Source organism: Mustelus asterias, chromosome 15 (genome assembly GCF_964213995.1).
Source record: "Mustelus asterias chromosome 15, sMusAst1.hap1.1, whole genome shotgun sequence".
Taxonomy (NCBI): Eukaryota; Metazoa; Chordata; class Chondrichthyes; order Carcharhiniformes; family Triakidae; genus Mustelus; species Mustelus asterias.
In genome coordinates this window covers 102309291-102333475 of record NC_135815.1, presented here as the reverse complement: position 1 = coordinate 102333475, position 24185 = coordinate 102309291, and the positions used below count along the sequence as shown (strand labels likewise).

General features: G+C 42.9%; 1 protein-coding gene across 5 annotated transcripts in view; it reads left to right on the top strand.

Moving 5' to 3' along the window:
* ehbp1 (EH domain binding protein 1) overlaps nucleotides 1-24185 on the top strand; it is a 340872-nt gene that overhangs the window by 310540 nt on the left and 6147 nt on the right. For all 5 annotated transcript variants that reach the window (XM_078230456.1, XM_078230455.1, XM_078230454.1 and 2 more), the window contains one exon: nucleotides 4778-4851. In XM_078230456.1, the coding sequence (XP_078086582.1) occupies nucleotides 4778-4851 (74 nt within the window). The remainder of the gene's footprint in view (nucleotides 1-4777; nucleotides 4852-24185) is intronic.

Sequence of the window (24185 nt, the reverse complement as noted above, 5' to 3'; positions counted from 1 at the left end):
GTGGGGGAGTTGCTGAAACAGAGATAGCAGAATGGATGGTTTTGTTTTGGGACAGGAAGATATGAATGAAGACTTTGTATTGGATGTCCAAGGTGAAGATTGAAAGTAGAGTGGGGAGAGTTAGAGGAAATGTATCAATGTGTGCCCATATGTGGCACAGGAGTGACTAGCTTTTGACACAGCCATGCCACATTTGATAGTGGATAACCAGAGTATTTCTTACTGAGACTTAGCTCCTCCTGTCCCGTGTGGGACAATGGGCCACAAGACGCCATCACCAGTTCGGGTCCATCATAATCTCTTTCGCATCATTCTAGGTGTTGATCTTAAAGGCCCTCCTTAAATGTGCTTCATCGGGTCTTCTTCGGCGGGCCTCCTCATCATCTTCCAGCTGCTGGTGACCATTCTACTGCCATGTGCATACTAGTCCTTAAGGACATTTGTGAATCAGTTGTTAAATAAAGCAACAGCAGCTGTTATGGCTATTTTCATAGCAATAGCCCATAAATTAATAAATTTATTCAAATTAATTCTGTTATTGGCCAAATTAGGATTTTAACCCGATCACTGGTTTGCTCAGTATCATCATTAAACCATCTTATTCCTATTACTCAAGTTCCTCGGTTCTTTCGAAAGTGTGAAAATTGCTGTTAAGTTATCCTTTGTCCACAATCAAGGGATATGGGGAGCAAGCAGGATTGTGGAGTTGAGGCAGAAGATCGGCCATGATATTGAATGGTGGAGCAGGCTCAAAGGTCATAACCGTGAACTCCTCCTATTGTTTATCTTCTAATGTTGATCATTTTCTAAGTTCTAATTTAATGCACTTTTGCCACTATGGTTCTTAACATCTGGTTGGTAGTTTTGTTGCGTAATTATGCACATCTAGAAATCGCCTCTGAACCACTTTGGTTATAGCTGGGGGAAAGGAAATTATGATGCAATTTAGGATGCATAGGATGTGGAAGGATACTGCAGGGGATGGGCACAGTTGAAATGTGGAGCTTATTCAAGGAACAGCTACTGTGTGTCCTTGATAAGTATGTACCTGTCAGGCAGGGAGGAAGTGGTCGGCGAGGGAACTGTGGTTTGCTAAAGAAGTTGAATCTCTTGTGAAGAGGAGGAAGGAGACTTGTGTAAAGATGAGACGTGAAGGCTCAGTTAGGGCGCTTGAGAGTTACAAGTTAGCTAGGAAGGACCTAAAGAGGACCTAAGAAGAGCCAGGAGGGGACATGAGAAGTCTTTGGCAGGTAGGATCAAGGAAAACCCTAAAGCTTTCTGTAGGTATGTCAGGAATAAAAGAATGACTAGGGTAAGATTAGGGCCAGTCAAGGACAGTAGTGGGAAGTTGTGCGTGGAGTCCGAAGAGATAGGAGAGGCGCTAAATGAATATTTTTCATCAGTATTCACTCAGGAAAAAGACAATGTTGTCGAGGAGAATATCGAGATACAGGCTATTAGACTAGACGTGATTGAGGTTCATAAGGAGAAGGTGTTAGCCATTCTGGAAAATGTGGAAATAGCTAAGTCCCCTGGGCCAGATGGGATTTATCCTAGGATTCTCTGGGAGGCTAGGGAGGAGATTGCAGAGCCTTTGGCTTTGATCTTTATGTCGTCATTGTCTACAGGAATAGTGCCAGAAGACTGGAGGATAGCAAATATTGTCCCCTTGTTCAAGAAGGGGAGTAGAGACAACCCTGGTAATTATAGACCAGTGAGCCTTACTTCTGTTGTGGGCAAAGTTTTGGAAAGGATTATAAGAGATAGGATTTATAATCATCTAGAAAGGAATAATTTGATTAGGGATAGTCAACATGGTTTTGTGAAGGGTAGGTCATGCCTCACAAACCTTATTGAGTTCTTTGAGAAGGTGACCAAAGAGGTGGATAAGGGTAAAGCAGTTGATGTGGTGTATATGGATTTCAGTAAAGCGTTTGATAAGGTTCCCCACAGTAAGCTATTGCAGAAGATACGGAGGCATGGGATTGAGGGTGATTTAGTGGTTTGGATCAGAAATTGGCCAGCTGTAAGAAGACAGAGGGTGGTGGTTGATGGGAAATGTTCATCCTGGAGTTCAGTTACTAGTGGTGTACCGCAAGGATCTGTTTTGGGGCCACTGCTGTTTGTCATTTTTATAAATGACCTGGATGAGGGCGTAGAAGGATGGGTTAGTAAATTGCGGATGACAATAAAGTTGGTGGAGTTGTGGACAGTGCGGAAGGATGTTGCAGGTTACAGAGGGACATAGATAAGCTGCAGAGCTGGGCTGAGAGGTGGCAAATGGAGTTTAATGCGGAAAAGTGTGAGGTGATTCACTTTGGAAGGAGTAACAGGAATACAGAGTACTGGGCTAATGGTAAGATACTTGGTAGTGTGGATGAGCAGAGAGATCTCGGTGTCCATGTGCATAGATCCCTGAAAGTTGGCACCCAGGTTGATAGGGTTGTTAAGAAGGCGTACGTACGGTGTGTTAGCTTTTATTGGTAGAGGGATTGAGTTTCGGAGCCAGGAGGTCATGCTGCAACTGTACAAAACTCTGGTGCGGCCGCACTTGGAGTATTGAGTACAGTCCTGGTCGCCGTATTATAGAAAGGATGTAGAAGCATTGGAAAGGGTGCAGAGGAGATTTACCAGGATGTTGCCTGGTATGGTGGGAAGGTCTTATGAGGAAAGGCTGAGGGACTTGAGGCTGTTTTTGTTAGAGAGAAGAAGGTTAAGAGGTGACTTAATAGAGGCATACAAGATGATCAGAGGATTAGATAGGGTGGACAGTGAGAGCCTTTTTCCTCGGATGATGATGGCTAGCATGAGGGGACATCGTTTTAAATTGAGGGGTGATAGATATAGGACAGATGTCAGAGGTAGGTTCTTTACTCAGAGAGTAGTAAGGACATGGATTGCCCTGCCTGCAACAGTAGTGAACTCGCCAACATTAAGGGCATTTAAATGGTCATTGGGTAAACATATGGATGATATTGGAATAGTGTAGGTTAGATGGGCTTTAGATTGGTTTCACAGGTCGGTGCAACATCGAGGGCCGAAGGGCCTGTACTGCGTTGTAATGTTCTATGTTGGTGAACGTTTTGTCTTGGGGTGGAGATCTTCAACTACTTTAACAAGGATTCTTGCTCAGAACAACTTAATGAGATACCAACATTCAGCCCTCCACAAGGCCGCATTCAGAACTTCTCCTACACCGCCTTATTTGATAAATTATCCTCCATCTCTTTTCCGTTCTCTGAGTTGTCAGGACGCTTATTCTGTTCCTTATTCATATTTTAATTTATTTAGCGAATGCAAAGTCCCTAAGCCAAGCAGTTTCTCCCGGTCCTGTGTTGAGTGTGGATAGGTCTCTGCTGAGTCTGTGGCTTGGACACTCTTCTATGACGTGGTGCATGATTTGCTGTCTGCTGTAGGCATGTAGGGGGCTGGCACTAATGCCCCATGTGTGGAGGTTGGCCAAGCAGGGGCCGTGGCCAGTCCTGGACCTGTTGAGGGTGGACCACTTTTTTCGTGGAAGGTTGAAACCAGGCAGCTGTTGGGTTGGGTTTGAGACCAGGTCCTTGTGTGTCGTGTCCAATGATTCCCATTCATTTGTCCAGGTAGAATTTGCATTGAGGTCCGGTGTGGGAGGGTTTTTCCAGACCGGCCTTCTTGATGGAAGTCATTCCTAGGGTGGGCTGAATAGATCAGCGTGGTGAGGAGTGACTTTGCCTGTGTGTAACGTGGGGCTGTATACGTGTGTGGGGGTGTATACATGTGTGGGGATGGGTACAGGGGCGGGGAGTGTGCGTGTGGACAGGAGAACTGTTACTGAGTATGAGAGTGCCGAGGTTTGAAGGGTGGCGGTGACAGCACCCCACATTGAGCCGGCTAGTGCGGCAATCAAGTTGTTCTGGACTTGACCTTGGCTGCAGTTGTTTTTAGATGTTCCTGGAAGGTCAGTGTCCTATCTGGGGTCACTCTGAGGCATGTTGGAATTGGGGGATGCTTTAGCTTGTAGCCATTCATTTGAATGTTGAGCTCTTTATTAGCCTCTGTATTGTGAATCTTCATTCATCATCCACTCCTTTTCTGCTGACGATTCCTCCCAGAAATGTATTTACACGCTACAGGTACTCTTAACTCATTCAGTTTCGAGATGAAGATGATTACTGTCCCCATATTGAGGATGCTCTCTTCATCACTCACTCATGTTGTTGAACAAAGTTAAAATGCTTGTCGGCTGATGGTCCTTTCAACTTTCCTCTTTATTTCAAAACTGTGAACTTTCAGTCCTCTACTTATTGAGACTTATTCCATTGCCTCCCACTGGAACTCATTTGTCCCAGGACTGGAAAATGGTGGGTTTCTCCCCAGTCTTTCAAACTTACTCAGATTTTAAGGTTTTCAAAACCCGTCTTGGCATTGCATAATCTTTGCTACCTTGGTTACATGGTTTCTTCTTAACAAATAATTGCACAACAATCTCTCTCACCTCAAGCCAAGAAAAATCCAAAATCTACCTAGTCAAATCTCAGTTTGCCCTCTTGCCAAATAGTAAATTAAAATTTACATCAATTTAAATGTTATATTGTATGATAAGCAGCACACTATTTTTAGATTCCACATAATTGGAACACTATCCATGATTGTCTGTGTATCAATTATTTGGAGTAGATTAAAGGTTTGAGAAAAGACAATAGTCAGTCCCAGTAATCAATGAATCTTAAAGGTTGCTTTTAGTGAGTAATGATTTGTTAATTACCGTATTGATGAACTTTTTTGACTTGCCTAGGGAAAAAGAACATGATCTTGAGAGACGCTTTGAGCTGCTAAATAGAGAATTACGAGCAATGCTTGCAATAGAAGGTAAGCAACGAGTGGAGGTTTTCCAAAATTGTTTACATTTCCTTTTCAAAGTCTCAATGATTTCAATATTTTGAATAAGTCAAATGTTCATAAATTCTGCTGGGCTAAGTGCCCACAAGAATGTCCATTATTGTAAACACAGTGGGTGGAGTTTTACCAGCACGTCCGCCCAAGGTTCGTACGATCCTGCCTGAGGCCGATGGAGAATCTGTTCTCCAAGCCTCACCCACCCCCGGAATCGGGGCAGGTGTGCCAGTAAAATTCCGGCTAATACCTGACTTTAAGAAAAACTGTCTGCACTAAATTTAGAAATTAAAACTCTCACAAATGTAGTTAAAATCATAATATCAGATTCTTTGAATAAGTGTAAAATTCTAGATGTTCAGGTGGACATTAGCAGTTACTTTTACTTTCAGAATATTCTAAATTTGTGTGGGTGAAATATACATTTGGGAATCTTGGACATTCTTGTTCTTTTGAAGTAAATGGCACCTGGTATTGACTGTGGCTTTGTCTACAAAGTAAAACAATTGCAATCAATGCCAATTAATTTTACCGTTATGTATTGATCTTGTTAGCCTCTGACTGGGCACAATTATGTCTTTCTTCACCTGATAAGATGGCTGAGCCATTATAAATCAATTCTAATTTATTTTACAGATTCTGCCGCTGGCATATATTTAGACTGGAATTGGTTCATTTCCCAGTTTTGTTGTCCATTTTGCCAGTTTATGTGCTGTTACTAAGAGTTAATTTGTACAAAACAATATTTTTCCTAATCCCAAAAGGAGCAATGTTTTCACGTGTTGGGGGGAGCGTAAGTCACAGAAGGTCCAGTTTCTCAGTACAGAATGATCAGAAACTGGTGTAAGTTAGTGGCTCCCCCCCCCCCCCCCCCCCCTCCAAGTAAATCACATGTGCCATCAATTGGTCTTTGCCAAACCTGTTGAAGTGTTTACTACAAGTACAATTCGCCAGTTATTCCAACTGTTAAATCTGTTCAAAAAATAGTGTTGTAGAAATAGTAAAGAAATATAAAATGATAGAGAAGTGAGCATGGATTACTTTAGATTTGTCAAATGCATCTTTTCTCCTGTGATGTAATTTGGAAGGGAACAAAAAATACAAGTAAAGCTTCACTGTTGCTGCAAATTTGCGTTTGTTGTGAACTTACAGCAGATTCAGCTCAAAGCATCCAGAATAAACAATTAGGGGTTATTCACTGTGTTCATAGATAAGAGTAAACCCACATCATTTCTTGTATTTCTGGACTGAAATTCTGAGATTAACATCAGGGTGCTATAAACAACATGATCCAAATCTCTATCTGGATTTAGCCTAGAAAAACCGATGGTACATTGCACTTGCACATAATTTATTACCTCCTGAGGGATAACAATTTAAATCATCCTGCCTCAAGCTGCATAATCAAAATGACAATGATATTCTACAGCGTGTATTTAGGAAATTATTAATCTGAATAACTGATTTTGCGAAACTTTTTTATAACCAAAAGAATCAAATGCATTTTTAAATAATTTATTTCACACCCAGAAACAAAATCAACTTTTTCTCAATCCTGAACATTCAAAGCAGCAGAACACTACAGATTATTTAAGAATGCATATATCGTCTTGGTTAATGTTTACACAGAGAGAGATAAATAACATTCATAGTAGCAAATATGTAATTATCAGTCTTCCCGCTTTCAGTCCCAGGGGTTTTCCAGTTCTGCAGATAGTGCTGTAACCATTGATATCATGACAGTGAAAAAGAGTTGTGCAGTCAGTGGTCCCATTCATATCAGTGTTTTCCAGACAGGTATGCTGATTTCTTAGTCTGTTGATGACAGAGTAGAGTAGACAGTAAACTGTGCAAGACTCATTGATAGCATGTGAAGGCAGTTTATCAAACTCTTCTTGACCTATTAATGCCAGTAGCATCTGAGCACTTTTTTGTGCAGTTGCTGACCATTGTGTTGAATAGATGTGGACAGTTTCTCCCTGACCACTACACGAAGCAGTTATATAGATGCTCAGTAATCTCTGAAAGGTCAGTATTCAACATGTGCTGCAGCAATTGAGATACTGTGTTGGAAACTTGGACAGCCCATGCTGAAATATGCATTGCCATTCAGCTCCCGAAACTGTGATGAGGTCAATAGGCCTATCAAACAAAGGAAGGTGTAGATAGAATAAGGTTAAATGTGATACCCAATCACTTTCACAACGTTGGATCCAATTGCAGAAGGCACTACAGCATGGGATGCATTTGATTTGGAGTATGGTCTCATCCCTCTGTGAAATATTAAGGTTGAAATTTCTATTTGTATCATATCAGTTCTGAAAGAAACTACGATGTACTGTTGACATTCAAGCTCACTGTAACAATGTAAAACTTTAACTGGAGTTAACTCAACTTCGTCCAATATATGAAAGATTGAGCCAGTTTGCTAAGAATTTTATTTCACCTTCATTTTTTAAATTCTCATCTTACAATCTGGTTCCGTACTTAAGTTTGTCTGAAAAATATACTTAGACTCATCAGAGTTAAGAAAGATAGATTTTTTTTCCCTATATGTTGTGTATGGCCCACAGAGTATTTTATAAGACACTTCAGATGTCTACTGTTTGACCGACATACATTCAGTTCATTTCACTTCTTTATCAGCAATCACTCGTTTGATTTTTCCCTCAGTTTTAAAGGCAATGCAGGTCATGATGTAGTCAGTAAATGTGTATACCATAACCGTGTGTTTCTAACTAAACCGCTTAATGTAAAAATAATGTAATGTGTGCCATAAAGTAATGAACCTGTATAAAGGTCCCTGGACGTAAGGTTGTAGGTGCTTTAATTGGTGCTTAGTTTTTACTGGCATTCATTTGCAAGTTTAGTATCTGGCCAAGATTTATATTGTGTCTGGATCGAAATAGAAATTAAATGTTTTATTTGTTCTGATCTGAAACGTTTAACACAAAAACTGAGCATGAGGATATTTGAAAGCTGCCACAATTGAAAAGGTAATATTATCTGCATAATTATATCAGAGCAGTCTCAAATGTATGTTTTGCAGATTTGGACATCAATAAATACCTGTCATTGGTCTTGAGTACCTGCTCATGTTTTGTTTATACATGGCCTAAGGATAGTCTTTAAAACATTCTGTTTTTTATTGTTAACCCACGAAATGGATCTTACTCTGGATTTTGCACTGCTTTATTCACTCTCAGTTTGTAGTTTGAAGTGCAAGCTCTTCTAAAAGGATTTATGCATAGGTTCACTATTTTTGTAGTTACGGTTTATATGATAAGCTTTTTTTTATATTTAAAATCAATATGTAATCCTGTGAAGGAGCTTATCCCCCTAAAACCCCATTTGTAAATCTATTTTAGCTTTGTTGCACGGTGCAGCCACAGTATTCCAGAGATTGATTAGGTCCAGCAGTAGAATCCTATCAAATGGACGCTCTGATGATGCTGCACACTTTTCCTGGAACGCTAGTTGACTGGGACTGAAGATAAGACCAGATTGCAATCCCCAGTGCATCGTTCACAACCAAATGTTAATTTTCAGATATTTACAGCCTCATTCATTGAAACAACAATTTTCTAAAGTACAGCATCCATATGTTTGTACTTCGAGTATAAAGTAATATATAGTCAACTACAGACCTTTATTCTACAATATTTTATTTTTAATCACAGTTTTTGTTTTAATTTTTTAATCAAAAACCAACTTTAAAATGATTTTTAATAAATACATTGTGTGAATTCATTTCCTTTGAGGGGATAAAATTTAAGAATTTTATTCGGTTTGTATCTGTTTATTTGTGTTGGGCATTTTATTTTTTCTGTTTAAATTTAACTTTTAAGTTCCTAGGAACTATGCTACTAGGTGTAATTTTTGAGCATTTTTTGTAGCAGTCCTATCCCTCTTTATTTGATGATGAGCCTTCAAGTATGAATTCATATTGTAGGACAACATATAAACCGTAACTACAAAAACTAGACCAGATATTCCTATCCAATTAGCCAAGTACTGAAGTATGAAGTTAATGCATATAAATGATTCAAGATACTTTAATAAGGTACAATTACTGGCTGAAGGTGTGGGTGACAAGGAGCGAGAGAGTGATGGGGTTAGACAAAGTGTTCAGTCACGATGGTCCAGCGATCATGGTGTGGAACAGTCTTGGTAGACTGGCTGATTTTTACCTGCCCATCTGCTTGTCCTTGTCTCACAACAGCAACTGAATTTTATGCTGGGCATTCAGTTCCAATTACACTCAATTTGATTCTGTCTCTTAATTCTTCTCCCCTCCAGTACTGAAGGCACTGACTTGAATAGTGGTGTGTTTCTGAGTGTCAACCACACTCTTGTACCTTGTACGTTGTCTCCCATCTCTAAGTTTAGATAGTAAATGTTGGTTGGATTTCCTATTGTAGGGGATCATTACCACCCAGCCTGAAGCTGTTCCCAATAGCAGATATCTAATTTCAAGCAGGTAAATTTATTCAATTCTGAATGGTTGCAATAGACTTTCCAAGGAATGGCCACTGTAAAGAAGTAAAACCATGACATAAATTTCTTATGAAATGATCGTGTGTCCTCAAACTGTTTACATTGAAAATTGGAATTATTATTATGATATTATTCACGGTATAAGTCAGCAAATATTGCTAATTGTTTATCCATTCCCAACACGAGTGAACCCTCTCTTTCAACTTTCATTTGACTATTATCTGATATTTGATCTCAAATATGCATTGTATCTAGTTGGCAAAATGTGAATGTCCTTAAACAGTGGACATTTTCAGTGGCAAAAGCTGTGACTCTAATATAGAATGCTTCAGTGAATGGGTAGTTTCACAGAGGTTACATGAAACTGGAATACCAGTGAATCAAGCTGTTTAAACAAAAACTCTGCAGTGTCACGCTTGTTAGTATGGTTGTACAAAGAAATTGGAGCATCGCAACCGCAGACCTTTGATTAAGGGCGCATAGTGTAGCAGAGATGTAGCAAGTGGAGAGGCATCAACCATTCCCAGCGGGTGATAATTGCTGTGGTCAGTCTCGCCTGTTAATTTATTTCCTCCGCTATTATGAAGGGTTTTTTTCCCCTTCATCTAACTATTTTGATGAAGTACCTTTAAAATATGAATGGATTCAATACTTTTTTTTTTCTGTTCACTTCAACCAAAATTCAATTTGCTGTGAATTAGTTAATCAGCTTTGGTTCAGGGACCTCCACCCACACCCTTGCAGTTTAGTCAAGAGAAGCAATGGGACTAAAAGCTGACAAATCCTCTGGACCGCGTGGTCTGTACCTGGAGGTTTTAAGCAGAGGTAGTGGTTACCTGCTTTGACATTCTGTAATTCTCTATTTAGGTTCTAGAATGGCCCCTGTTTTTAACTGCATATCAGTCAGGTTCTAATTGACTTCAGGTGGTGACTCACTTCTATTTAGAAACATAGGAAAACTACAGCACAAACAGGCCCTTCGGCCCACAAATTGTGCCGAACACATCCCTACCTTCAAGACCTACCTATAGCCCTCCATCCTATTAAGCTCCATGTACTCATCCAGGAGTCTCTTAAAAGACCCTACTGAGTTAATTTAGGGGCGGCACGGTAGCACAGTGGTTAGCACTGCTGCTTCACAGCTCCAGGGACCTGGGTTCGATTCCCGGCTTGGGTCACTGTCTGTGTGGAGTTTGCACATTCTCCTCGTGTCTGCGTGGGTTTCCTCCGGGTGCTCCGGTTTCCTCCCACAGTCCAAAGATGTGCAGGTTAGGTTGATTGGCCGCGCTAAAATTGCCCCTTAGTGTCCTGGGATGCGTAGATTAGAGGGATTAACGGGTAAAATATGTAGGGATATGGGGGTAGGGCCTGGGTGGGATTGTGGTCGGTGCAGACTCGATGGGCCGAATGGCCTCTCTGTACTGTAGGGATTCTATGATTCTATGAGTTCGCCTCCACCACCACTGACGGCAGCCGATTCCACTCGCCCACCACCCTCTGTGTGAAAAACTTACCCCTAACATCTCCCCTGTACCTACCCCCCAGCACCTTAAACCTGTGTCCTCTCGTAGCAGACATTTCCACCCTGGGAAAAAGCCTCTGAGAGTCCACCCGATCTATGCCTCTCACCATCTTATACACCTCTATTGGGTCTCCTCTCATCCTTCATCTCTCCAAGGAGAAAAGACCAAGCTCCCTCAGCCTATCCTCATAAGGCATGCCACTCAATCCAGGCAACATCCTTGTAAATCTCCTCTGCACCCTTTCAATCTTTTCCACATCCTTCCTATAGTGAGGCGACCAGAACTGAGCACAGTACTCCAAGAGTGACATGATTAGTGTCGGGCTATTGTCACTCCACCTATATATATATATATATTCTGGTGCCTGCGCACCTCGCTCCGCTTCACCTGACGAAGGAGCAGCACTCTGAAAGCATGTGATTTCAAATAAATCTGTTGGACTATAACCCGGTGTCGTGTGACCTCTCGTCTTCAAGAAAGGGAGAGAGAAAACAGGGAACTATAGGCCTGTTAGCCAAATCGGTAGCAGGGAAAATTATAGAATCTGTCATTAGGGACATGGTAACAGGGCACCTAGAAAATCACAGCATGATTAGGCAGAGTCAACACAGATTTATGAAAGAGAAATAAAAACAAAAAGGTTAGAAATATTCAGCAGATCAGCATCTACAGAGAGGGACAGATAACGTTTCAGGTTTAAGGCCTTTCATTCGAACTGATTCCAAAGGGGAAGAAGGATATCCTATGAGGAGAGATTGTGTAAAATTACCCTATATTCTCTAGAATTTAGAAAAATAATCAATGAAATGTATAAACTTCTGAGAGGTCTTGAACAGTAGATGCTGAAAGGCTGTTTTCCCTGGCAGGTGGGATCATTATACCTGGATAAAGGGTTAATCATTAGCATGGAGATGAGGAGAAATTTCTTCATTCATGGTTCTGAAACTTTGCAGCTCACTACCCAGGGGGCTGTGGATGATCAGTCATTGAGTATACTCAGCACCGTGGATTGCAGTGATCAAGAAGGCAGCTTACCGCCACAAGCTGTAGCCTCACTGCCCAGCATATACCCCACACTACCATTACTACCAAGCCATAGAATCAACCCTGGTTCAGTGAAGAGTGCAAGCGTGTATGTCAGGAGCAACACCAGCTATACCTAGAAATGAGGTATCAACCTTCCGAAACTACAACACAGGATTATTGTGAGCCAAACAGCAAGTGATGGACAGAGCTAAGTGATTCCAGCACCAAAGGATCAGATCTAAGCTCTGCAGTCCTGCCATATCCAATCGTGAATGGTGGTGGACAATTAAACAACTCATTAGAGGAGGATCCACAAATATCCCCATCCTCAATGATGGGGGATACAGTACGTTAATGCAGAAGAGAAGTCTGAAGCATTCATAATCATCTTCAGCCAGAAGTGCCAAGTGGATGATCCATCTTGGCCTCCTCCAGAGGCCCCCAGCAGCACAGAAGCCAGTCTTCAGGCAATTCAATTCACTCCACATGATATAAGGGAATGGCTGAAAGCGCTGGATACTGCAAAGGCAATGGGCCTCAACAATATTCCAGCAATAGTACTGAAGACTTGTGCTCCAGGACTTGCTGTGTCCCTGCCGAGCTGTCCCAGTACAGCTGCAACACTGGCATTTACCTGGCAATGTGGAAAATTGCCCAAGTATGACCTATACACAAGAAATAGGACAAATCCAACTGGGCCAATTACCGCCCAATCGGTCTACGCTTGATCATCAGTAAAGTGATGGAAGGGATCGTCAACAGTGCAATAAAATGGAACTTGCTTAGCAATAATCTGCTTACTGATGCTCAGCTTGGGTTCCGTCAGGGTCACTCAGCTCCTGACCTCATCACAGCCTTGGTTCAAACGTGGACAGAAGGGCTGAATCCAGGGGTGAGTTGAGAGTGACAGCCCTCGACATCAACTCCACATTTGACTGTGTGTGGCATCAAGGAGCCCCAGCAAAACTGAGCCAATGGGAATCGGGGGGGGGGGGGGGGGGTGGTGCTCTTTGCTGGTTGGAATTATTCTAGCAAAGAAGGAAGATGGATATTGGAGATTAATCACCTCAATGCTGTGACATCACTGCAGGAGTCCCTCAGACTAGTATCCTAGGCCCAACCATCTTCAGCTGCTTCATTAGTGTCCTGGCGTCCATCATAAGGTCAGAGGTGCGGATGCTCGTTGATTGCACAATGTTCAGCACCATTCATGACTCCTCAGATACTGAAGCAGTCCATGTTCAAATGCAACAAGATCTGGACAATATCCAGGCTTGGGCTGACAAGTGAAAAGTAGCATTTGCGCCACACAAATGCCAGGCAATGACCATTTCCAATAAGTGTGAATTAAACCATTGCCCCTTGATAGTCAATGCCATTATCATTGTTGAATCTTCTACTATCAACATCCTGGGGACTACCATTGGCCAGAAACTGAACTGCTCCAGCCATATAAATACTGTGGCTACAAGAGGCTCAGAATCCTGCAGAGCATAACTCGCCTGATTCCCAAAGTCTGTCTGCCATCTACAAGGCACTAGTCAGGAGTATGATGTATTACACTCGCTTGCCTGGATAAGTGCAGCTCCAACAACACTCGAGAAGCTCAACACCATCCAGGGCAAAGTAACCACTGATTGCTACCCCTTCCACAAACATTAACTCCCTCCACCACTGATGCACAATGGCAGCCGTGTACCATCTACACTATGCACTGCATGAACTCACCAAGGCTCCTTAAACAGCACCTTCCAAACTCATGCCCTCGACCATCTAGAAGGACAAAGACAAAAGACACATGGGAATACCACCACCTGAAGTTTGCCACCAAATCACTCACCATCCTGACTTGGAAATCGGCCGTTCCTTCACTGTCGCTGGTCAAAGTCCTGGAACTCCCTCCCTAACAGCACTGTGGGTGTACCTACACCACAGAGATTGCAATGGCTCAGTAAAGCAGCTTAACACCATCTTCTGAAGGGCACTTTTTAATGGACAGTAAATGCTGATCTAACCAGCGACACCCACATTCCTTCAATGAATAAAAAAAGTGGAGTTGAGAGAAGATCAACTTTGTATGAATAATGGAACAGGCTCATTCGGACAACTCCTATTTCACATGTTCTTGCATTCTATTTCACTCTGGAAATGAACTGTGTGTTACACAGGCCAGAAAGATCATGGGTTTGATCTTTGATCTGTGCTGTGTTTTCCACCCTCAATGAGGATACCAGTGAGGACGGCAGCAGTCAACTAGGGTTCCTGTCATTACTTTTGTGGAAGTGTGCATGTCAAATGAGATCTGCGTTAGTTTTGGCTGTTATTTTCTCTCCACCTCTGTCAAATAACTCTTTAATGCTCACTCTCTAAACTTGCATGTGAAAAATGCTTTATTGGCTGAAATATCAGAGGAGTTAATTGCTTGTGGGACTGCATCCCCTGGAATTGCTGCTTTCAGGAAAGAAAGGGAAAGGATAAAAATTGAAAGGAGGAAGAAATAATTTCAGCTTCAAGACTATGAAAGGTAAAGAGGACAAAACTGTACATTCCTAAAACAGTCTTCATTTGCAGAAAACACCACAAACTGCTTTACAATAGGGAGGGAAACAGCAGGGGATCACAGAGAGGAAAATAGAGAGTTTGGCAGGCAGTCGGTGTAAGGGGCTTGACATGGAGGTGGCAAAGTTTCAGAGAATCACACTAGAGTGACTCGAGCAGTCAGACATAGTGGAGCAGGACAGAGGGCGTACTTTGTCAGCAGAGGTAGAGGAGGCCCATGGAGGCATAAGGCTGGAGGAAAAGGTTGAGTGGAGCATAACTAGGGAGGGAGTTTTAAACAAAGAATTCCAAACTCGGCTCATTATGGGAGAAGGGGGAAATGTTTAAATGGTGCACTATCTGTTGATGAAGTGGAGTGTGCTGTGCTATGCGGGCGGTCTGTATAGAACAGGCAGTAGGGCAGAATAGTGTGGCCAATGATGTCAAAAATCTAAAGTAGATTGAAAGCTCTTCAAAGCCTTGAGTAGCTTTGTGGTGCATTTGTATAAACTGTGACAATTCTCATAGAAACCAATAACTTTTAAAATAAATTAATCCCTAAGACAACCAATGGACAAGATTTCACTTTTTAAAACCTTTCTGTAACAAACCAATTAAAATCAACATAATTCAAACGTAATTAATAGGCAAAGGACATTTTAAATAAAAAGATAAATTTCACTTTAAATAGTTGATAGAACAAAGATAATTACACATAGTTACGACACTCGCGTTACTTCTTGCACAATTGTGGCACTACATGTAATCTCAATCTTTCCAATTTGGTAGGTAGGATCTCTCACTTCCCATACATTTCAGCCCTTGAATTGCATTCACCAGAAGCCATGTTCCATCCAAAGTACAGTAAGAAATCTCACAACACCAGGTTAAAGTCCAACAGGTTTATTTGGTAGCAAATTCCATAAGCTTTCGGAGCACAGCTCCTTCGTCAGATGGAGTGGATATCTGTTCTCCAACAGTGCACAAACACAGAAATCAAGTTACAGAATACTAATTAGAATGCAAATCTCTACAGCCAGCCAGGTCTTAAAGGTACAGACAATGTGGGTGGAGAGAGCATTCAACACAGGTTAAAGAGATGTGTATTGTCTCCAGACAGAACAGCTAGTGAGATTCTGCAAGATCAGGGGGAAAGCTGTGGGGGTTACTGATAATGTGACATAAATCCAACATCCCGGTTTAGGCCGTCCTCATGTGTGCGGAACTTGGCTATCAGTTTCTGCTCAGCGACTCTGCGCTGTCGTGTGTCGTGAAGGCCGCCTTGGAGAACGCTTACCTGAAGATCCAAGGCTGAATGCCCGTGACTGCTGAAGTGCTCCCCCACAGGAAGAGAACAGTCTTGCCTGGTGATTGTCGAGCGGTGTTCATTCATCCGTTGTCGTAGCGTCTGCATGGTTTCCCCAATGTACCATGTCCTCGGGACATCCTTTCCTGCAGCGTACCAGGTAGACAATGTTGGCCGAGTTGCAAGAGTAGGTACCGTGTACCTGGTAGATGGTGTTCTCACGTGAGATGATGGCATCCGTGTCGATGATCCGGCACGTCTTGCAGAGGTTGCTGTGGCAGGGTTGTGTGGTGTCGTGGTCACTGTTCTCCTGAAGGCTGAGTAGTTTGCTGCGGACAATGGTATGTTTGAGGTTGTGTGGTTGTTTGAAGGCAAGAAGTGGGGGTGTGAGGATGTCCTTGGCGAGATGTTCGTCTTCATCAATGACATGTTGAAGGCTCCAGAGGAGATGCCGTAGCTTCTCCGCTCCGGGGAGCGGATGGCCATCCAAAGTAGACAGACATGGTTATCACCAAAGAAGCACAAATTTCACTCGGGCCAACATACTCCTGATGGCACAGAATCCCCAGAGACTCCTGTCCATGTACCCTTTAAATATAATGGTGAGCTCCAGCAACACTGAAACAGCTACAATCTGTTACCTTTCCTGTCTTCAACTCTCTGCTCTTTCCAACTGTATAACAGAAGCAGTAACACAGTCTCTGCCTTGGGCTTTCAAAATGTTGGAAGCCTAGAAAATAATAACCAACCGGCCCCAAACTTACCTCTTATACTGTTTCCCCGAAGAGGAATCATCTTCAGTGTGGCCCTGCAACACACACTCCCACACGCGCCCAACCCCACACCCACATACTCACACCCGTACACCCACACACACACATACATATGCACACACTCCCACACCCACACATGCACACACACATCCACATGTGCAACCCACACCCGTGCACATGCGCGCGCGCACACACACACAAAGCAGTCTAGCCCCGGGCAGTTCTTTTCGGATGCTAAATGAGCAGACTGAGAATAAGAATGAAAAAGCATTCGTTTTCAAAGCATCTGCAAAGCTGGTCCTGCTAAAAGTCACATCCATTTACGTTTTCTGGGATAGCCCAGGAAATCCACATGCCTCTCCAAATGTTCTCCAATCACATAATATGATCCCTCCTTGGTTTAATATACAACTTATACTGAGCTTAGTTTGCTGCACCTTACTGTATGTAATGAAAAGATTCACTCCTCCCACAGTAAGTTCCAGTGAATCTCTACACCAGTTAGTCATCATTATAACTTCTGTACCAAAACTGGTTGGAACATTGTGGCCTTTGTTGCCTATCTTGGGATTCATTATATCATGAACACCTAATACAATGGATATAATGTAATCGTGTTTTCAATTTGATTAATTTCATGGAACTAATCTCACTGAAACGCTAATTTAATGTGCACACTGCCTCGGAGTGAGTTTCTGACACCCCAAAAATAGGCTGTTGCTAAAGGTTGCAAAGATATCTGGCTCACTATTCTTGGAAAGTCACAGGTAAGTAAAGATACACGGATAGATAACTTTTCTGAGGTGTCCCTCATTTGTGACCTCTGCTCATCCCTTCCCCAAAACACTTTGTGATGCCAATGAATCAAACTACTTACACTCACCTGCAGAGTATTCCGTATTATTGGGAAATGTACTGTGACATTGTAATTACATTTAGGATTGTGCGTTTTATTAAAATTCAATTTGAATAAGAAAGTTGGATAAGGAAATAGATTGAGAGATTTCTCCATTTCACACACAGTATTCAATAAAGAAAACTTGACGATGATTAATTACCATACCAGAAAAATTTCATCAGAGTAAAATCATAAGTATTAAACTGTGTTAAAATTAAAGGTAGAGAGGAAAAAGTGGCAAAGATCCATTACTTGTACTTTGGAACTGTTAACTAAAGGTTCAAACCTCTGTCCTCGTTGCAAAACCTCTCTGCACCAATGCAAATGTATCTTTTCAAGCCTGGCAAAGAGGATGCTTCAAATAGTGTAAACAGAACAGTCTGGATGTTGTTTGAACTCAGACACTGCATGCAGATTCATTTCCAAAAGTTAAATATTTTATAGACATTTCATGTTGCTTTCCTTCCCAGTACCTCCATCCTCCTCACTGTAAGCCTTCTGCTAATATCCTGCTTTGCTTGAGGTTGGTTACAGAGCTGAACCTCTCTTTTGCACATTTTCTAATTTAGCTCCTTTCATTTGGACAAGTTGCTAAACTTGAATATTTTTTTCAGGCATAAGTATTTTTACATTTTTTGCTAGGAATTCTTTTGGAACTGTGGAAATAAATACATGAACAGTTGAATGGTGTTGAAGAGGTTTCAGTTACTTTATTGAATTTTTAATTAACCAAATTAATTTCTAATATTTTGGTCATAAATATATCTGCTGATTGTGTAAGCTCGCTTGATGATTTTGATGTGATGGACCCCAGTGCAATTGGCTCAAAGGGCATTGAAAGATTGAAGGCTGGCATTTTCAATGTCTGCCACCCAATCTCATAAATAAAACATATTTCATAAAACTCCTAATTACATTTGAGGAAAATAACACATACAGTGCAGCCTGCTGGAGACTCTCAGTATTGGGTCCACAAGTTAGAAGAGCGGCACTTCACTGTGTGTGGTAAGTTTGAGTCCAACTGGCCGAGAATCATTTTCTGCTGGTTGAGCTCTGGAGTTTGCTATCAAAACTGGGAAGAATGTCAACCCACGATCAACACAGTAGGAGTCACCTGCTGACACCATCACATACGTCAGTTTGAGCAGCTGTCTTCTGGCTGGGAGATATGACGTAACAGGTCTCCAGTAGGTATCTTGTGACTGTTAAAATGTGGAATTTGTCCCCAAATGTACAAGAAATAAAGCAAGATTAATTAATAAGCTTTGTAGGCAGGTAGGTAGATAGCTTTAATCGGAACTCCAACTTCAACAGTATTCTTTCCTTTTGCGTCGTCTGTCTGATAAACTTTTTCTTGTATGACAATTTCATGTTTCCTTTAAATATATTTCATTTCTCTCTTAAAGCAGCAATTTATGCTGGGGCACTGTTCCTCAAACACTGCTTGCCCCTGTGTCAGTAGCTCACTCCCATGGTTTTAATGAGTAACCGGAGGCAAACAGGCCTATCTATTATTGTGGGCGGCATGGTAGCACAGTGGTTAGCACTGCTGCCTCACAGCGTCAGGGACCCGGGTTCGATTCCTGGCTTGGGTCACTATCTGTGTGAAGTTTGCATGTTCTCCCCGTGCCTGCATGGGTTTCCTCCAGGTGCTCCGGTTTCCTCCCACATTCTGAAAAACGTGCTGGTTCGGTGCGTTGACCCGAACAGGTGCCGGAGTGTGGCAACTAGGGGAATTTCACAGTAACTTCATTGCAGTGTTAATGTAAGCCTTACTTGTGACTAATTAATAAACTTTATTTGCAAAGACAGTGGAATATAGGACAGAGTCGGGTGATAAATTCTAGCATTTTCCATCCCATCCCAAGTTCACTATCCCCAATCCACATACCCCCCCAACCCCAAAAAGACCTCAACTGGAACTTATTGTCCATGCCCGGAGAACTGGTACTGGGGAAGAGCTGGCATCTGGTAAGCTGCCATATTGACCTACCTCCTTCAACTATCTCCAACTGTCAGGAAAAAGTTGGCAATGGGCCTTGCAACAGTAAACTCCTTTTATCAATGCACGGGGGAGAGGGCCAGGTAGTGGCCAAAATAGCCATGGTTCAGTGGTCGGAAGGTTGTCCAATTCCCATTTCAGAAACTAATAAAGTGATGGTGTGTCAGAAGTCCCATCTTTCAAATAAGATTGAACTGCACCCCTGTCTGCTCTTTCTGAGCAGGACCGGTCCCTCTGGTGCCCTGACCAATATTTATCCTGCAATCAGCATCGCAAAAGTACCCCTCTGGTCATTATCACATTGCTGTCAGTGGGAGGTTACTGTACAGAAACTGGCTACATTAACAATGAATACACCGTCAGAGAAAAGTACTGAACTGGCTGTAAACTGCTTTGGAACATCATGAGTCTGTGAAAGGCATTGTATAAACTTATTTCCTCTTCCATACTGGCTCTTCAACACTAACTATTTTAAACTTCAGTGAGGCCACGAGAACCTTTTTGCTCTTGTCACGAGGCTCCCCTGTTTAAACCCTCAGCTGTTTCTTCAGGTACTCCAGCAAGTTTCACCAGCAGAATTCTCCTCTTTGTGGGTGATCAGTTGAGAGATCACATTGTATAATGGATCCCAACACAGCAGAACGGATCAGGGTTGCAGCCAGATCACAGTGCACTAAATTATAGTCTACCCAGCTCAGTGTCAACAGCCTATTCCTCCACTTGGAGCATTACAACAAAAGGTGACTGAAGTTTATGCATCAATTCTTTCCAGTAGCATTACTCAGTGTTACAGGTTAGAGTTATCCATCAGGACTGAAAGTTCCAACTTTCTACTTGTGTTTTAATTTATTCATAGAAACCATTCTTGCCAAATATATTAAACTACAAAAAGTCATAATTTGCAAATGACTTTATTTTTGACCCGACTTTATTCTTGAATTTTCGATGATGATCCCATTCAACCATTCTCTCCATATCACCGTGCCAACTCTCTTGTTCTTTTCAGTTGTCAACATTGAACTCACGCCTGAGGTTTAGTCATTGCCATTTGATCATTTCATAAGATGTAAATAATGAATAAATAAAAGTTTGAATAGTCAGAAAATAAGTCCCACCCTAACTGCTCTGAACTGGGTGGCTGTGCCAGACCATTTCACTCAGAGAGGCCAGACCAGGTTAGGCAACAGATTTCTTTCCAGTGAATGAATAGGTTTTTTGACAGTCTAATAAGTACATGGTCACATAGGTTGGCTCAGTGGTTAGCATTGGTGCCTCACAGCAATAGGGATCCAGGTTCAATTCCTGGCTTGGGTCACTGTGTGGAGTTTGCACGTTCTTCCCCGTGTCGGCGTGGGTTCCTCCAGGTGCCCTGGTTTCCTTCCACGGTCCGAAAGATGTACTGGTTAGGCTAAATTCTACCTCAGTGTACCCGAACAGACGCCGGTGGCAACGAGGGGATTTTCACAGTAACTTCATTGCAGTGTTAATGTAAGCCCATTTGTGACACTAATAAATAAACATTTTAAAAACCCATTACTATTCCAGATTTATTAACTGAATTGTAAATTCCCCCAGCTGCCATGGTGGGAATTGAACCCGCGTCCCTTCATGGTTAATTCAGGCTCTGGAGGACTGGTCCGCGTTACAATCTTTATTTACCCAGACATTTCCAAGTGTTAGAAATTTTTAAATGAAAGAACATGGACAAGATACTGCTCGACTTCATGCTTAATGATGCTGACAGTTATATGTAAATGGTGAACTTGTAAATCCAGTCTAAAACCTGATGCCGCAAGGAGTCCCGGCATGTTCAGAACGGCTGAGCCTGTTTGTGTTCACTGAATTTTGCATGGGGCGGGGGTGGGGGTTGCTGTTTGCAATGGCGCATTCTTGTGTAGCTTATGAAGATTCACATGGTAACGGTTGATGGGCATTGTTAGGATTTATCTGAATGCAACAGCCGTGTGAGTTTAAGGTGAAAGCCCGCGGCGGTGGGGGCTAAATCCGGCTCCATTGCACACTCTGTTTGGGAAGTAGAGAGGGGGTTTGTTTCGTTACTTTTGTGGCTTCGGATATTAAAGCTGGTGTCCGATTTCCCCTGACTTTAGTCTATCAGCAACTCCTCGCCCTGTTTCACTGTTTACTTTCTTAATGAGCTGGGCGGGGCCTGTCCCGGAGATTGACACAAACCCTCTGTTTCTCTCGCCTCACAAACTCCACTTCTGAAAGCCTCTCCCCTACACACACACACACTCTCACTCACACACACACACAGACACACTCTCACAGACACACACTCTCTCACACACACACTCTCACAGACACACACACACTCGCACACACAGACACACACACTCTCACAGACACACACACTCTCACAGACACACACACACACTCTCTCACACACACACACAGACACACTCTCACAGACACACACTCTCTCACACACACACTCTCACAGACACACACACACTCGCACACACAGCCACACACACTCACACACTCTCACAGACACACACACTCTCACAGACACACACACACACTCTCTCACACACACACACAGACACACTCTCACAGACACACACACACTCACAGACACACACACTCTCTCACACACACACACAGACACACTCTCACAGACACACACTCACACACACACTCTCTCACAGACACACACACTCTCACACGCTCACACACACACGCTCTCTCTCACACACACACAGACACTCTCTCTCTCACACACACAGACACTCACACACACACACACACACACACTCTCACACAAACACACACAGACACACTCACACACTCTCACACACACACACAACCACACACTCTCACAGACACACACACACACTCTCTCACACACACACACAGACACACTCTCACAGACACACACACACTCACAGACACACACACTCTCTCACACACACACACAGACACACTCTCACAGACACACACTCACACACACACTCTCTCACAGACACACACACTCTCACACGCTCACACACACACGCTCTCTCTCACACACACACAGACACTCTCTCTCACACACACAGACACTCACACACACACACACACACTCTCACACAAACACACACAGACACACTCACACACTCTCACACACACACACAACCACACACACACACAGACAGACACACACACACACAGACACACTCTCACACAGACACACTCTCACACAGACACACACACAGACACACACTCACACACAGACACGCACACACACACACTCACACAGACACACACTCTCACACAGACACACACACAGACACACACACACTCTCACACACACACACACTCTCACACAGACACACACACACTCTCACACAGACACACACACTCTCACACAGACACACACACACACTCACACAGGCACACACAATCTCACGCAGACACACACACACACTCTCACACAGACACACACTCTCACGCAGACACACACACACACAGACACACACACACACACTCTCACACAGACACACACACACTCTCACACACACAAACACTCTCACACAGACGCACACTCTCTCACACACACACACAGACACTCTCACACAGACACACACACTCTCACACAGACACTCACACAGACACACACTCACACACACTCACACACACACTCTCACAGACACATTCTCACACAGACACTCACACACACACTCTCACACAGACACACACTCTCACACAGACACACACTCTCTCACACACACACTCTCACACAGACACACACACTCTCACACAGACACACACACACACAGACACACACACAGACACACACACACACACAGACACACACTTTCACACACAGACTCTCACACACAGACACACTGTCACACACTTTCTCACACACGCACAGACACACACACAGACACACACACAGACTCTCTCGCACACACACACTCTCACACAGACACACACACACACAGTCACTCTCATACACACAGACACACACTCTCACACACAGACTCTTTCTCACACGCACAGACACTCACACAGACACACACTCACACACAGACTCTCTCACACAGACACACACACACTCACACACAGACACACACACACAGACTCTCTCACACACAGACACACACTCACACAGACACACACACACAGACACTCACACACAGACTCTCTCACACAGACACTCACACACACTCTCACAGACACACCCTCACACACAGACCCCCCCCCACACAGATACATAGACACACAGACACACACCTAGGCACATTCATACACACCCTCTCACACATGCACCCTCACACAGATACACATACAGACGCATACACACACCCTCAGAGACACATTCACACACAGACACACACTCACACAGACACACCCTCACACACACATTCTCTCACTCACACGCACCTCAAACTCACCCACCTCATTCTCACACTCACTCGCCCACTCTCTCTCTCACATCTGTGCGCAATTCAACAATACTCATTTCAGGTATTAACCAAAAGATAAATTTTTCAAACGCCGATATTTAAATTATCACCATTACAATGGAACTATTATAATTTTAAAACAATCTGCAATATTCATTATTTTTGAACCTGTTAAATGCACCTGTTATTTTTAAGAACTTTCTGGTAACTGCCTCGATGCTGGTTTCTCGCCTGAAGTAAATCTATATTTAGGGATTAAAGGATATGGGAGGAAGGGGGGATCAGGATATTGAATTTGATGATCAGCCATGATCAGAATGAATGGCGGAGCAGGA